The 13,696-nt window shown below is 37.7% G+C and overlaps 1 protein-coding gene across 2 annotated transcripts in view; it reads left to right on the forward strand.

Moving 5' to 3' along the window:
• Positions 1-12,823, forward strand: part of dipk2ab (divergent protein kinase domain 2Ab) — a 54,403-nt gene extending 41,580 nt beyond the window's left edge. For both annotated transcript variants that reach the window (XM_065294700.2, XM_065294701.2), the window contains 2 exons: positions 5,284-5,587; positions 11,092-12,823. In XM_065294700.2, coding sequence (XP_065150772.1) covers positions 5,284-5,587; positions 11,092-11,423 — 636 coding nt within the window. In that variant the 3' untranslated portion in view covers positions 11,424-12,823. The remainder of the gene's footprint in view (positions 1-5,283; positions 5,588-11,091) is intronic.
• Positions 12,824-13,696: the final 873 nt, after the last annotated feature.

A 13,696-nucleotide genomic window follows, 5' to 3' on the forward strand; every position in this document is an offset into this window, starting at 1 on the left:
ACGGTGGGTTCCAGTGTTAAGAGAGCGCTTTACTTCCTGCTTTTTTCAAAACAATCGCATCTTAATGACGAAAGTGCGCCCGGGCTCGGATCGATAAAAGTACAGTGTGAGTGCGTGCATCTGGGGTAGTAGGGTGGGGTGACAATCCCGCTGGGGCATGGTTTGGTTTGGTTTGGTTTGGATAATATGAGTGCGCCCTAAGTTGCATCGAAGTCATTCCACATCACTGAATCCATTGAATTACATAAATACAGAGGCAGCATAGAGTTGACTCTCGTGGCTGTAGACAGTAATGGTTTCTCTTGGTTCATATGAAATTATTTTGACGTGTAAGTCAAAATAGCCAAACTTTGAAAAAAAGTGCAACTTATATACGTTAAAATTTCCGTCTTTGCAAGTATACTAGGGGTGCAACGGGTCACAAAACTCACGGTTCGGATCACATTACGGATTTTGAGGCACGGATCGGATCATTTTTCGGATCAGCAAAAAAAAAAGTATGGGAAAATTCTAATAACAAATCAAGATATTACAAACATTTATAAAAAGAACAAGGTTGCACATTAAGTAAGGTCTAAAATCATTAGTTACAGAAATCAAATGAATAATAACACTGCATTTATTGTATTAATTAAATGTAATTATTATTTTTTTAAAGCTTCAGAAGTGATTTTCTCTTTGTCTTGGGTTGTTTGATTAACATTAATGACACAGACTTAAGTAGGTCAATTGAGCTTACTGTCTCTTTAAGACCAAATGTGCACAGACTGCATCTCTCTGTTTGTGCACTACCGAGTCCCCTTAAACGAGCGCACAGACACAGACAAAGGGTGAATTACAGACGGCGCAGCATTACAGTCGTCCCACATAAAAACGTTACGTTGTTTTTCATTGCTCTATTAGCCAAATGTATTTTAATACACTACAGTATGAGAGAGAGTAGCGCAACTCTCTGAAATTTAAACATCAAGAGTTCTGATCTTTGAAGGATGATTACGTCTGACTCGAGCTGGACCGGACGCATTTAACCGCACGCGTGCGTTTGTGCGTAAAGTAAACTGATCACTTTAGCGCCGTTTTGCAGTTAAACTGTTTAAAATCACTTGAATGTTAACATTTGCAAACCTTTATAACACTTACAAATTATAAACTTTCCCTATTTAAATTTGCGTATTAATCCGCGAATCACATGCGAGCCGAACCGGATCACGGATCAACTGCGATCCGTTGCACCACTAAAGTATACTCATACAGACGACCATTTAGGTCTTAAGAGAAAGAGAAAATCTCTCACTGTTGTTGACTAAATCACTTCTCTACCTTTTAACAATACATATTATCATGATATAAGATTTTGTTTAGCATAAGAATTCAACTATTTACCTCTTAAATATGTCAGATATGTCATATCCCCTTTAAAAATTTAATGTAAAATGGTATTAAGTATGTGTCAATACACCCAATATGCTGCGTCATCAGATGACCTTATTACAGCGGCCGGCATGAATCGAAGATCTCATTGCGGCACCCATAGCCACAATAAAATCTCACTGGTCGATACACCCTTTCCACATAATTGTATATGTAATCATGAAGCATCATACTGGATATGAGTGCCACATCTTATTGTTCAGTTTGTACAAAAAATTCTTTGTGACATTGTAGTAGAATAGTCAAGTTGGGAACATTGCCGTGTACAATACAGTATTCAGGTGCACTGTGCTCTGGTTTGGATAATGCACACAAATGGATTGGATAAATTCAAAAGTATCTCGTCTGCATACAAAATATTTGAACAATAGTCAAACTTCAAAATTTGAGTATATTGGGTTTGTTCACCCTTTCTTAGGCTTTGACCAAAAGACTGAACTGCAGACATTTTTCTGTGTCCTTGTACCGATTGTATGTTTTTAAAATAATATGTGTATAGTGAAATATTAATGAGATTCTCCATAAAATTTTAATCAGATTCTGAGGCAGATTAAACTAGACTATTAGATTTCTCCAACTGTGAATAAAAGGGAATTAGATTGCAGTTGTGTGCCTTTTCTTCCGTGTGCAGTGCGGTCTGTCAATATCAGTGAAGCTCGTGTGAGTCATCTGAGCAGCTCAAAGAAATAAAAAGGGCAATATTACTGAAGAATATCAACTGTACGGTCCCAGCCAGAATAAAGACAGAGGTTTTGTACATTTCAAATATAAATGATTAAAATAGAGTGGCGTTTTGATTGAATAAAGCAGGCTGTGTGCTCCGGACAGTAAATGCATTTGGTTTTCCATTTATTTTGCTTTAATTTGTACTCTTTCATATCTAATTGCCTATGCTCTTCTACACTATGGTAGATGAAATAGAAAGAGAAGCCATAATGAGACGTGCCCACTTAAAGCCCTGAGAGACCAACCCAGTTACAGGGGTACAGCTGCTTGCCTTACCTCATTTGTGTAGATCTGGAAAGCCTCGCAGAGTAGAGTCACAACTGACAGATGCCCCCCCAACATTCACAATTTTTGTGCCCAGATGTGACTCAAACAACAAAAGTACTGTGTTGAAATAACCTGTTTTGCATGCAGTGGATGTAGTATTTTCCCCACTTGAAGTAAACCACCTACCAGTTCGGTTAGCTTTTATCACTAAAAATTTCACTTCTGTGTTTAGACATCTTTAGAAGTACTGCACCCATTGTTGAAACAGTCAGAACTCCCCATAGTCCAATTTACTGCTATTTATTGTTGGTATGTCACATTTTTCACATGGTAACATGCTTCTTTCAGCATAAACAACTAGTCTTATCAGTTTACCTTACGTAAATAACCCACAAATCATTGTGCAGCTGTTTTTGCTGTTTCTGGCTAGTCCAGGATTGCATTGACTTTAAGAGTGTTTGCATTACTGAGATGATACTGGTGAGAAAATAAATCCATCACTGCTTAGATTTTCATAAATAGTGGAAAACGCAGCCATGTCCGATTCACTTTAGGTTACTGTCACAGCCTCAGGGAAACACTTGATTTGCTCCGAGCTGTTTGAAATTTTGGTTTGTATATGAACGCTCCACAATGGACTTGGAACGTATCAGTTTTCTATTTTGCTTTCCATAGAAAGCACTCTGGGATCACTTTCTTTTAAATTTTGCGCAATTACTAATATATATGGCAGCTACAGTTTATTATACAAAGCTAATGTTACACAAGGACAGTTTTTGTGGTCAAAATTTTCCTTTTGGTGCTGTCATGTGTAGAACAGATGCTAATATAGATGGTTTAATCGGATGCATGCACATAGCCCTGGTTACCTGCATGACCCGAAGTTAAAGGTTAAGTTCTTCCTGATTCCATTTTGATGTCAATATAAGAGTTTTTGACTAAACTCTGCCCACAGGAATACCTCAGTCGCCAGCTTAGCTCAAACGGCTCGGCTAAGCTAAGCTGCTGTCGAATAACAACACAGTAAATGAACTACACAATCAGAACTCGATATAAGGAGGGACTTTATAGAACAAGGAAGACAGCCCATTTTTAGGACAGTGAAAACCGCAGTCTAGAGATAAGTAAATTGTGTGAAAAATACCCCGTTTTTTTTTTTACACGTGAAACATGAACACATGTTATATTGCGTACCGTAAACACAATCAAAGCTTCAAAAACACAGGAAGAACGGGAGCTTTAACTTCCGGTCAGTTTGTTTATCGGGCTGGTGACTAAACTGATCTCTGGAACAAATACCTTGTAGAACATAAAATGTTTTGGTTTCCTAAAGACGAGCGGAGACTGCATTTATTGCCGTTGTGCGATTTAGAGGTTTGGCAGCCAGACAGAAATTCATGGATCTGTATGAATTACACGTAGCTAGCTTTGTATACATAAAAGGTGCAATGTGTAACTTTTAGAAGAATTTCCTGACAGAAATGCAGTATAATATGTATACATAACTATATTATCAGTGGTGTATTAAGATCTAATGAACTGTATTGTTTTCAGAACCTTAGAATGAGCCATTTTTATATACACACACTGTGGGTCCCCTTACATGAAAGTCGCCGTCATATTTGTAAATAAGCTCTAAATGGACAAACTGCTCTACAGAACACATTGGTTCCTACATCGTCTCAGATGACGACATGTTTGTCCTGTGGCAGATACCGTAGCTTTTCATCGCATTTCGAAATTGAGGGTGGTTGCAATTCGCAACACTAGATGCCACTAAAAAACCTTTACTGTACCTTTTATTTTACACAGTAATGTTATTTCAGTGTAGTAGTTGATATGCTTTAGCTATGATTTGAACTAAGGTAATTATTTATTTAGCTTTTTATTAGAAGTAATCTATTGTAGAACTCTGTTGATTCTTTGTGGAAGTCTACCGGAGGTTAAATCTTTTTTCATCGCCATTGACAAGTTAACTCATCAATTTAAAGAAAACGCTTCCCTGCCAATGACGAGTTTTTCCGGCAATCCATATTTCTGCTATTATCCACCAGGTGGCACTCTTACCCAACAAATAAAAAAGTATTCCCTTAGGACAAACAGTTAAAACTCAGTGTCTGTTTTGGGGATCGCTCTGAATCTGATCTCTATCAAAAGTCCCGCACAGAAATTTAATGATCTCAGATTTTTGCTAAAAATTTTGTATTTTTGAAAAAACCTACCCATATATGAGAGGTGATAGAAAGAGAACAAATGAAGGTAGGATAAAATGAGAATTTTTTTTCTTTTTTTTAAAAGCAGAGGGCCTGTTCTTTACTTTGATATATTGTAGGGCCCTATAAAATCAGTTTTATTTTTTCCCAAATTCCGTTTTATTTTTTTTCCAAATTCCGTTTTGTCCGTTTTAATTTTTGCAAATTCCGTTTTAATATTTGGCAATATTTTTTTTTACCCTTTCCAGTTATTTTAGTCATAAAAGGAGTGTGCCTTTAATGTTAATGATTAAAATGAACACAAATACAATAGGAATGACCTTAAATTTATTGAGGTAACATTTTTTCTGGGATTGTATGGAAGGCATTACACTTTTTTGAATCATAAAAAAATCCTGGCGCTGACTGGCAACTTTTTTTTTAAATGCTGGTGGGGAAAGAGTTAAGTTTGGGCCACAAAAGTAGTTTATTCATGTTTTTGCAATTGAAACCGTGTATAAACATATCGAATGCATCTAGTAGTCGGTGCAAAACCCTATTAGAAATGCTTAAACAACAATAATTTTAATTCTAACACTGACTGTAAATGTTGTTAACCATAAACTTGCACTTATTCCCTTATGTGATTTTTTTTTCGTCATTACAGAGTTTTCCGTCAGATGAAGGCTGGCCGTTCGCAAAGTACCTTGGCGCTTGCGGGCGGATGGTGGCAGTGAACTACGTGGGTGAGGAGCTTTGGAGTTTCTTCAACGCTCCCTGGGAGAAGAGAGTTGACCTGGCCAAACAGCTGATGGACATTGCAGAACAGCTCACTAACAACGACTTCGACTTTGCTCTCTACCTGCTAGACGTCAGCTTCGATAACTTTGCCGTGGGCCCGCGGGACGGGAAGGTCATTGTTGTGGATGCGGAGAATGTGGTGGTGGCTGACAAGAGGCTGATTAAACAGAGTAAGTGAATAAAGTAATCCCTTCGTCCATTCCATATGAACACTTTTATGACCTAGACTTAAACCGTCTAGATTTGGTTGTCACTCCGCTTCTGAGTGCATTCTGTAAACAGACAACTGCAGTCTAGAATATTAAAAGTAAATGCTTTTTTCACTAGCTTTCTTGACAGTGTGGAGCCCTGGTGCTCCTGTGGGGGACATAGGTTTGAGTCTGGCTTTTGTTATTTCCTGATTCCATTCTCTTCAGATCCGTATTCTCTCCTGTCTCTTTCTTATTTTGTTGTTTATTGAAGTCATAAAAAGTCCATAAATAATCGAACACGTTTCATATATGTATCCAGTCACACTGAAGATGAAGATTGTCCTCACATCTTTTCCCCCACACTTTTCTAGGTTTGTAAGTTGTAGAGATTGGAGTTTTTGTTTTTTGTGACCAGAATATTCAGATGAGATGCTGTTTAGATACTGTGCCTGAGAGAGCCCACACGTGAGGACAGAATGACGCCAGTCCGTTCCCTCTTCAATAGTGACTTGTCACAGTGCCAAAAGCCACACAGAAGGAGCTCTGTCATTGAAGCTGGAGAGAGCCTTTTAGGGGAGGGTGTCTCCTTTACCAGTTAAACCGCTTCACTGGGATGAATTTAAATAATCTGAACTCCGCTTTTAAAGAACACTAAAGATGGACTTTTTCTACAAGCAAGCTTAAGGACATTGTACTCCAATTAGATAAGGAATTAGGAATGTTAGCATTACTCAATCTATTTGTCCACCGTCTATGTCAAATTCATGAAGACCAAAAGACCACTTGTGATGAAGAATTACACATGGTGTATACAAGGTTGGTGAATTAGACTACGAGTTCACCCGTGTTTAAGGAGCACAAAGCAACATTGATCCGCAGATTTGTAATGAAATTATCCACAATGCTTTGGAGAACAGAAGTCTTGGCTACAGGATGTTTGTCTAACCCAGCGGCGCAGGGAAAGCCACAGCCTTGAATGAATTTAGATCTGCAGCGCGCTGCGCTCGACTGACTCTCACAATCACATGTGTCTCCTTGGCCTACTAAAAATGATGAAGTAGCTTCCTTCTACCCTTTCAATGGGTGAATGTCTTGTTTTCATGTAATACAGAATAGATTAATATGAAATGTTGTAAAGACAGAAAAAAGCAATGTAAAAAGTAATTGGGATTTTTGGACTGATTCAGAATGAAGAGGAACTGTGATATCATGTTTTATATTGTGAACGTTTGGGATCATTCCTAATGGGTTTCAGTGAAGTCAAGAGTGATTGATTAAATTACACCCAATTATATTTTGCTATTCCAGTAAGGCATCATTTTTAAAAGAGTCATATGACCGATTTCATGTTTCCTTTGTTTTTAGAGTGTTAAAAGATGTCTGTGCACATAAAAGATATGTAAAGTTGCAAAAATGTAAGTTTCTAATCCAAAGAGATCTTCTTTTTAAACGTGAAGCCTACCTAAAATGGCTCGTTCAAACACGCCCATGCAATTAGACTTCATACTGGTTTGAACATTTGCATAGCACCGCCCTAATGTATATGCAAAGATAGAGGGGTTCATTTCAATCACGCTGTAGTATTGATATTTCCGCCATGTTGAGTAGACGCTGTGTGTTTTGTTGCGAAAGGCAAGCTACTTTGTTTGGCCTTCCAATAGAGTAAACATTAAGAAACCAGGGGTTCGGTTTTATTTACAAAACCGTTTCAGAGCAGTTCAGCCCAAATGTTCAATTGTGTGCTGCACATTTTATGGACGACTACTTTCTAAACCACATATGGTTCTACATATCAGTATATGGTTCTACACAAGTGCTTCACTGGTGCTTCACCGGTGCTATATGGCACTAAAACTAGTTATTCTATATTTACGAACAAAGAACCACTTTTGGTGCTACAGTATATAGCATCGTTTGTTTTTAGAGTGAACACTTCATCTAAAAAACTGGAGCAATTCCAACTTTGCAACTACTCTGGTTCTGCTGACTGACAGTAAGTAGCCGAGGTTTTCATGCTTAAAGAATTTCCGACTGACGATTCAAACGCAGGTTTTGAGCTGTGACGCGCCTGTGTTTTCATATTTAAAGAATTTCTGACTGGCGATTCAAACGCGAGTTTTGAGCTGTGACGCGCCTGTGTTTTCATATTTAAAGAATTTCCTACTGATGATTCAAACGCGAGTTTTAAGCAGTGATTTGCCTGTGTTTTCATATTTAAAAAATTTCCGACTGACGATTCAAACGCAGGTTTTGAGCTGTGACGCGCCTGTGATTTCATATTTTAAGAATTTCCGACTGACGATTCAAACGTGAGTTTTGAGCTGTGACTCAAAACTCGCGCCTGTGTTTTCATATATAAAGAATTTCCGACTGACTATTCAAACGCGAGTTTTGAGCTGTGACGTGCCTGTGTTTTCATATTTTAAGAATTTCCGACTGACGATTCAAACGTGAGTTTTGAGCTGTGACTCAAAACTCGCGCCTGTGTTTTCATATTTAAAGAATTTCCGACTGACTATTCAAACGCGAGTTTTGAGTTGTGACGCGCCTGTGTTTTCATATTTAAAGAGTTTCACACTGATGATTCAAACGTGAGTTTTGAGCTGTGCCACGCCTGTTTTTCATATCTAAGGAATTTCCTACTGACGATTCAAATGCAAGTTTTGAGCTGTGATGCGCCTGTGATTTCATATTTAAAGAATTTCATACTGATGATTCAAACGTGAGTTTAGAGCTGTGCCACGCCTGTTTTTCATATCTAAGGAATTTCCTACTGACGATTCAAACGCAGGTTTTGAGCTGTGACGCACCTGTGTTTTCATATTTAAAGAATTTCCTACTGATGATTCAAACGCGAGTTTTAAGCAGTGATTTGCCTGTGATTTCATATTTTAAGAATTTCCGACTGACGATTTAAACGCGAGTTTTGAGCTGTGACGCGCCTGTGTTTTCATATTTAAAGAATTTCCGACTGACGATTCGAACGCAGGTTTTGAGCTGTGACGCGCCTGTGTTTTCATATTTAAAGAATTTCCGACTGACGATTCAAACGCAGGTTTTGAGCTGTGACGCGCCTATTTTTTCATATTTAAAGAATTTCCGACTGACGATTCAAACGCAGGTTTTGAGCTGTGACGCGCCTGTGTTTTCATATTTAAAGAATTTCCAACTGACGATTTAAACGTAAGTTTTGAGCTGTGACGCGCCTGTGTTTTCATATTTAAAGAATTTCCGACTGACTATTCAAACGCGAGTTTTGAGCTGTGACGCGCCTGTGTTTTCATATTTAAAGAGTTTCATACTGATGATTCAAACGTGAGTTTTGAGCTGTGCCACGCCTGTTTTTCATATCTAAGGAATTTCCTACTGACGATTCAAATGCAAGTTTTGAGCTGTGATGCGCCTGTGTTTTCATATTTAAAGAATTTCCGACTGACGATTCAAACGAGTTTTGAGCTGTGATGCGCCTGTGATTTCATATTAAAAGAATTTCCGACTGACGATTCAAACGCGAGTTTTGAGCTGTGACGCACCTGTGATTTCATATTTAAAGAATTTCATAGCGACGATTTAAACACAAGTTTTGGGAAGTGAAGAGTTGTGCTTGTTCAGCGTTTCTACGATCACAAATGCAGACATGGTTTTATGGTTTTAATTTCAATCTGTTATTTTCTGCTTACATCGCAATGGTAAAGTTAATCGATCATCTTACCTATCTGTGTTTTCTGGGTCAGATTCAGACTTGTATTGATGAGGTAGTAAAGACGATAGTGTCTCCTGGCTTTCACTTCTGCTCTTGGAGCTCATCTTTAAAACATGGTAAGGAGCGTCACATTTCCGTTTACGTATTTGAGGTATTTGGCCAATCACGATGCACTGGATAGCCGGCCAACCGGTTCACACTGCGCTTTCTCAGAACGATGAGCTTTGTACAAAAATACCTATTTCAGAAGTGCACGACTTAGAGGTGCTCCAAAAATGTATGGGATGTGGAAAATAATGAGTTTTTTTAACCATAAACCATGCGAACACATTGTCTTTTTAGCCACAAAATATGGGCCCTTTATACAATAGATAGGTTTGAGATGAGGAATGTTCTAGGTGATATACAGTGCTTTTTACACAGAATTGATAAAATGTTACCCAGTGTGTGTGAAAACCCAGCAAAGATCATCCTACATAATGTAAAGCACATTGTATGAAAATATAACCTTCCTTTCTTTAATATGGACTGAAATTGAAATTAATGTAAAATCAATAATTGAAATCAAACTTTGATGCTTCAAATCTCATAATTAGATTATGAGACATGTAACAATCTATTTTATTTTAGATTTTCGACTTGAGGCTTAAATAATGGATTTCTGCAGATCCATATCAAACATAGACATCGAGTACGGACCAATAATGGTTGTAAGTCAGATCTGATTTTAAAGGGGACATATTATGAGATTTATTTAAAGATGTAAGTCTTTAGTGTTCCCAGAGGCTTATGTGAAGTTGTAGCACAAAATACCATATAGATCATTTATTATAGCATTGCCACTTTGTAGGAAATCGGAATGACCTAATTTTTAACATGCTTGCAGAGAATGGTTTACCAACACAAAGTTACGGTGTTGTTCTTTTTCACATTTAGGTCTAGGTTGATAGAAGCACTGGGACCCAATTATAGCATTTAAACATGGGAAAAGTCTGATTTTCATTTGTGTTAGATGCTGCAAGTACCGTCAGTTTACCTTGCCTCCATCTGTGCACGTCAGTCTTGAGTTATGATTGAGTTTGGGCATGTGTCTTGGGTCCAAGGCAGAAAACACGGATAAAAACTTAATTGGAGTCATTGAAATGGAGAAAGTCCTGGGAGTGCATTAGGTTTCTCAAGCATGATTATTGGTTGGCTTCTCATGAGGTTTTCTCTCTAATAAATTTCATCATTAATGCAACTCCAAAGAATTTCTCATCATCGTAAATGTTATTTATTTGCCCCGATTGCAAAGTCTTTGAAAAATAACTGGAGATGAAGGTTGTATGGACCAGTGTTGTGTGTAGAGAAAGAGGGCAATTTGTGTCGTACTATTAAGGAAAGCACAAGCTGTACTCCAGAAATGGGCGCATAATTGCCTTTGTGTTACTTTGAGGTCAAAAGATTTCTCTTCTGGTCCAACAGCTGATACTGTATATGTTCATTGTGTTCAGACTGTCTGAATGTGTTCAAATATCACGGTTTTAAAAATGCAGTAAATTTGGTAGGTAAAAATAATTGATACAAAATATGAAATTGTCATGATTTACTCACATCCATGTTGTTTCAAACCTTGTTTTTCTTTTTTTTCTGTAAAAGACAAAAGGAAAATGTTAGACTTCTCATGAGTACAGTTACCATGAATATGGCCTTAGAAGCTTAGAAAAAGCTTAGAAAAATAATTTGGAAAATCTTCTGTATAATGACTCTTACCGTTGTTACTTTGATCTTCTACCTGCAGATAAGCCGGAAAACTACGACGTCTGGTACGAGAGCAAGTTTGAGGAGTGCGACAAAGAGGCTTGTCTTTCTTTCTCTAAAGACATGTTGTGTTCACGGGTCATGGTCGACCACAACTATTACGCCATTTGCCAGAACCTGCTCTCACGATACGCTACGTGGCGGGGCAGCACTGGTGGACTTCTTCACGACCCCCCGCCACACATAGCCAAAGAGGGCCAGCTTGAAGCTCTTTTGGACGAGTGTTCCAACCCCAAAAAGCGGTACGGACGCTTTCAGGCAGCTAAAGAACTGCGCGAGTATCTAACCCAGCTAAGCGGGACAGCTAGGTAATGACCGCCAATGACTGTCAATACTCCAGCATCCGCCCATCAATGTCCATTGATCTTCACAGTTTGATGATGACTTCTAGAAGGTCTTACGTCTGGCCAAAACGAAACTTAAGTTACTGTTTCAGACTAATCGTCCATTATGTGTACAGTTTGTTTTGCTTCATTGATCTTTAAATTATTGAAGGGTCTTTGGTTTATCACTTTTTTTAGTGGTTTATATTTTTGGCAGTGGTTAAGCCATTGTTGTTAACGTCCTGCTACTGGATGTTAGTACACAGGAAGTCAAATGCGTCAGCTCGAGAGTTTGTCTTCTGCCTAATTGATTCACTTACATTCCAATAAGAAGAGTTTGGCTTAAAGCGTAATTTTTAAACAGTAGAGAGGACTTGGAAATCTGTACATAATTATAGCAGATTGGAGAGGAAATGAGTTGGAATTGCTTTGCGTATACCAAAGAGTCTGGTTTTATGTAACTCAAACCTCTAAAGGGGCACAGTCGCAGTGCCGTTCTGTAAAACCCATCCGAATTCTCCTGGAGCAGCTTTATAAATGCGTTGAGACTAGCGCAAAGGTTTGTGTTTGTATTAATCATGTGAAATCCACGGAGGGCAACAATAAATTCAAATTATGTTATCGCTATTAAATCAGAGCACAGACCAGGTGTCTAATTGGCTGTTAAGTATAAATAATGTACCGGGACAGGACGTGATGTAGCAGTAAACTCCTCAGTGAAGGAACGTGCATCCACATAGACAGAAATGTTACTTCCTGTCTTTAAAATCCATCTCTTAACATTTCAATTTCACAGCTCCGCAATTGAATTAATCAGAAAATAATTAAATGTCTTTAACACTTAATTTCATTTAACTTTGAGCCATCAGTCTGCTGGGTTTTTTCTCCTTACTGGTTTGATTTTGCACTTGGTGGACCAATGAATTAGATCAGTATGGTAATGCGTTAGATAATGAAGGATCCGAGCGCTTGACTGACAGCATCACTCCATTGAGCCTGGAGTTTGAAAGCTAGCTAATCTCTTTCAACTTGATGTTTTTGCCAGATCAAATTAATAAAATGAATTAAGATTTTAATCTTTTTATTTTAATGTTTGGGTTCTTGCCAGTCAGGCCCTGAATTGTCAAAGCAATAAGTGTTTTTCAGCTGTTATCACCGACGTCCCCCTGCTCTTGTCTAATCTCCACCGGTGACCGAATGGCCTCTTGTTGGGTGTTGGCACGTGAGATGTTTTCGCGTGCATAAATAACTGTCCGCTTTTGTACTGTAATTATGTTTGAGTTGAGTATTATATCAGCTGTGTCTGATTTTACTGTGCCTTTCATTCAGAAGTTGTATTTACAACTTTTTAGTCGGTTTAAATATTAAATAAATGAATATATATCTATATATACTGAAAGTGTCTGTTCTTTTTTTGCTACTTTTACTTTGACTAGCAAACTTTAATCATTAAAAGAGGGAATTGGTGTGTAATTGACATTAAGTTTAATCCCAAATTTTTTCTTGGAATTTGAATACATTCAATTTACTCCTTAGACCTCCCTAACACAAACTTTATGCCTCCTTTGATTTTATGTTGGTTAAGTTAGTGAAATATTAGGTTTTATACCTGGTCACAAAAGTGACCGGTGGGAAACATCATAGCCGGACTTTATTAAAATTCAATTAGACACACTTTTTCTAATGTAAATATGTTATACTACCGGTCACAATTGTGACCGTTAAAAAAATTCTCAAAATATATCTGTAAGTGACCCCACGTACAAAATTGATAGTTCTATTTGTTAATTAAGATGTTTTACTTCTTTTTGTAGTAGTCTGAGGTAGACATCTTCTTCTAGATGTGCAAGCAGGAAGTAAACTGATCTGGTCATGTGACCTTTCACCCTAGTCACATGACATTGATACATTTTAATCAAGACAATCTATTTTTTCATTTAAAAGTTTAATTTCTTGCCCAGAGCCAACATCAACACTTTTAAAGCTTTCAGAAAGAAGAAAACAACACGGTCACAGGATTAAACGGGTTAATGTGGATGAATAACACAGCTAAAAATGATATAAGTCATTTTGAAAATAACCCAGCATTTTTTTTTTTAACACTTTTAACCCAATAGTGGGAGTGTGTGTGGGGGGGTTGGAATGAACGACCTTTACCTTTACCTTATACCCTTTATGTCACATTCTGGTTGAGGTGACAATAAAGCTTTAATTTATTTTAACATAATGTTAATGTAGTAAAGATTACAGCAATAATGGCAA

Source organism: Paramisgurnus dabryanus, chromosome 22, assembly GCF_030506205.2.
Source record: "Paramisgurnus dabryanus chromosome 22, PD_genome_1.1, whole genome shotgun sequence".
Classification (NCBI taxonomy): domain Eukaryota; kingdom Metazoa; phylum Chordata; class Actinopteri; order Cypriniformes; family Cobitidae; genus Paramisgurnus; species Paramisgurnus dabryanus.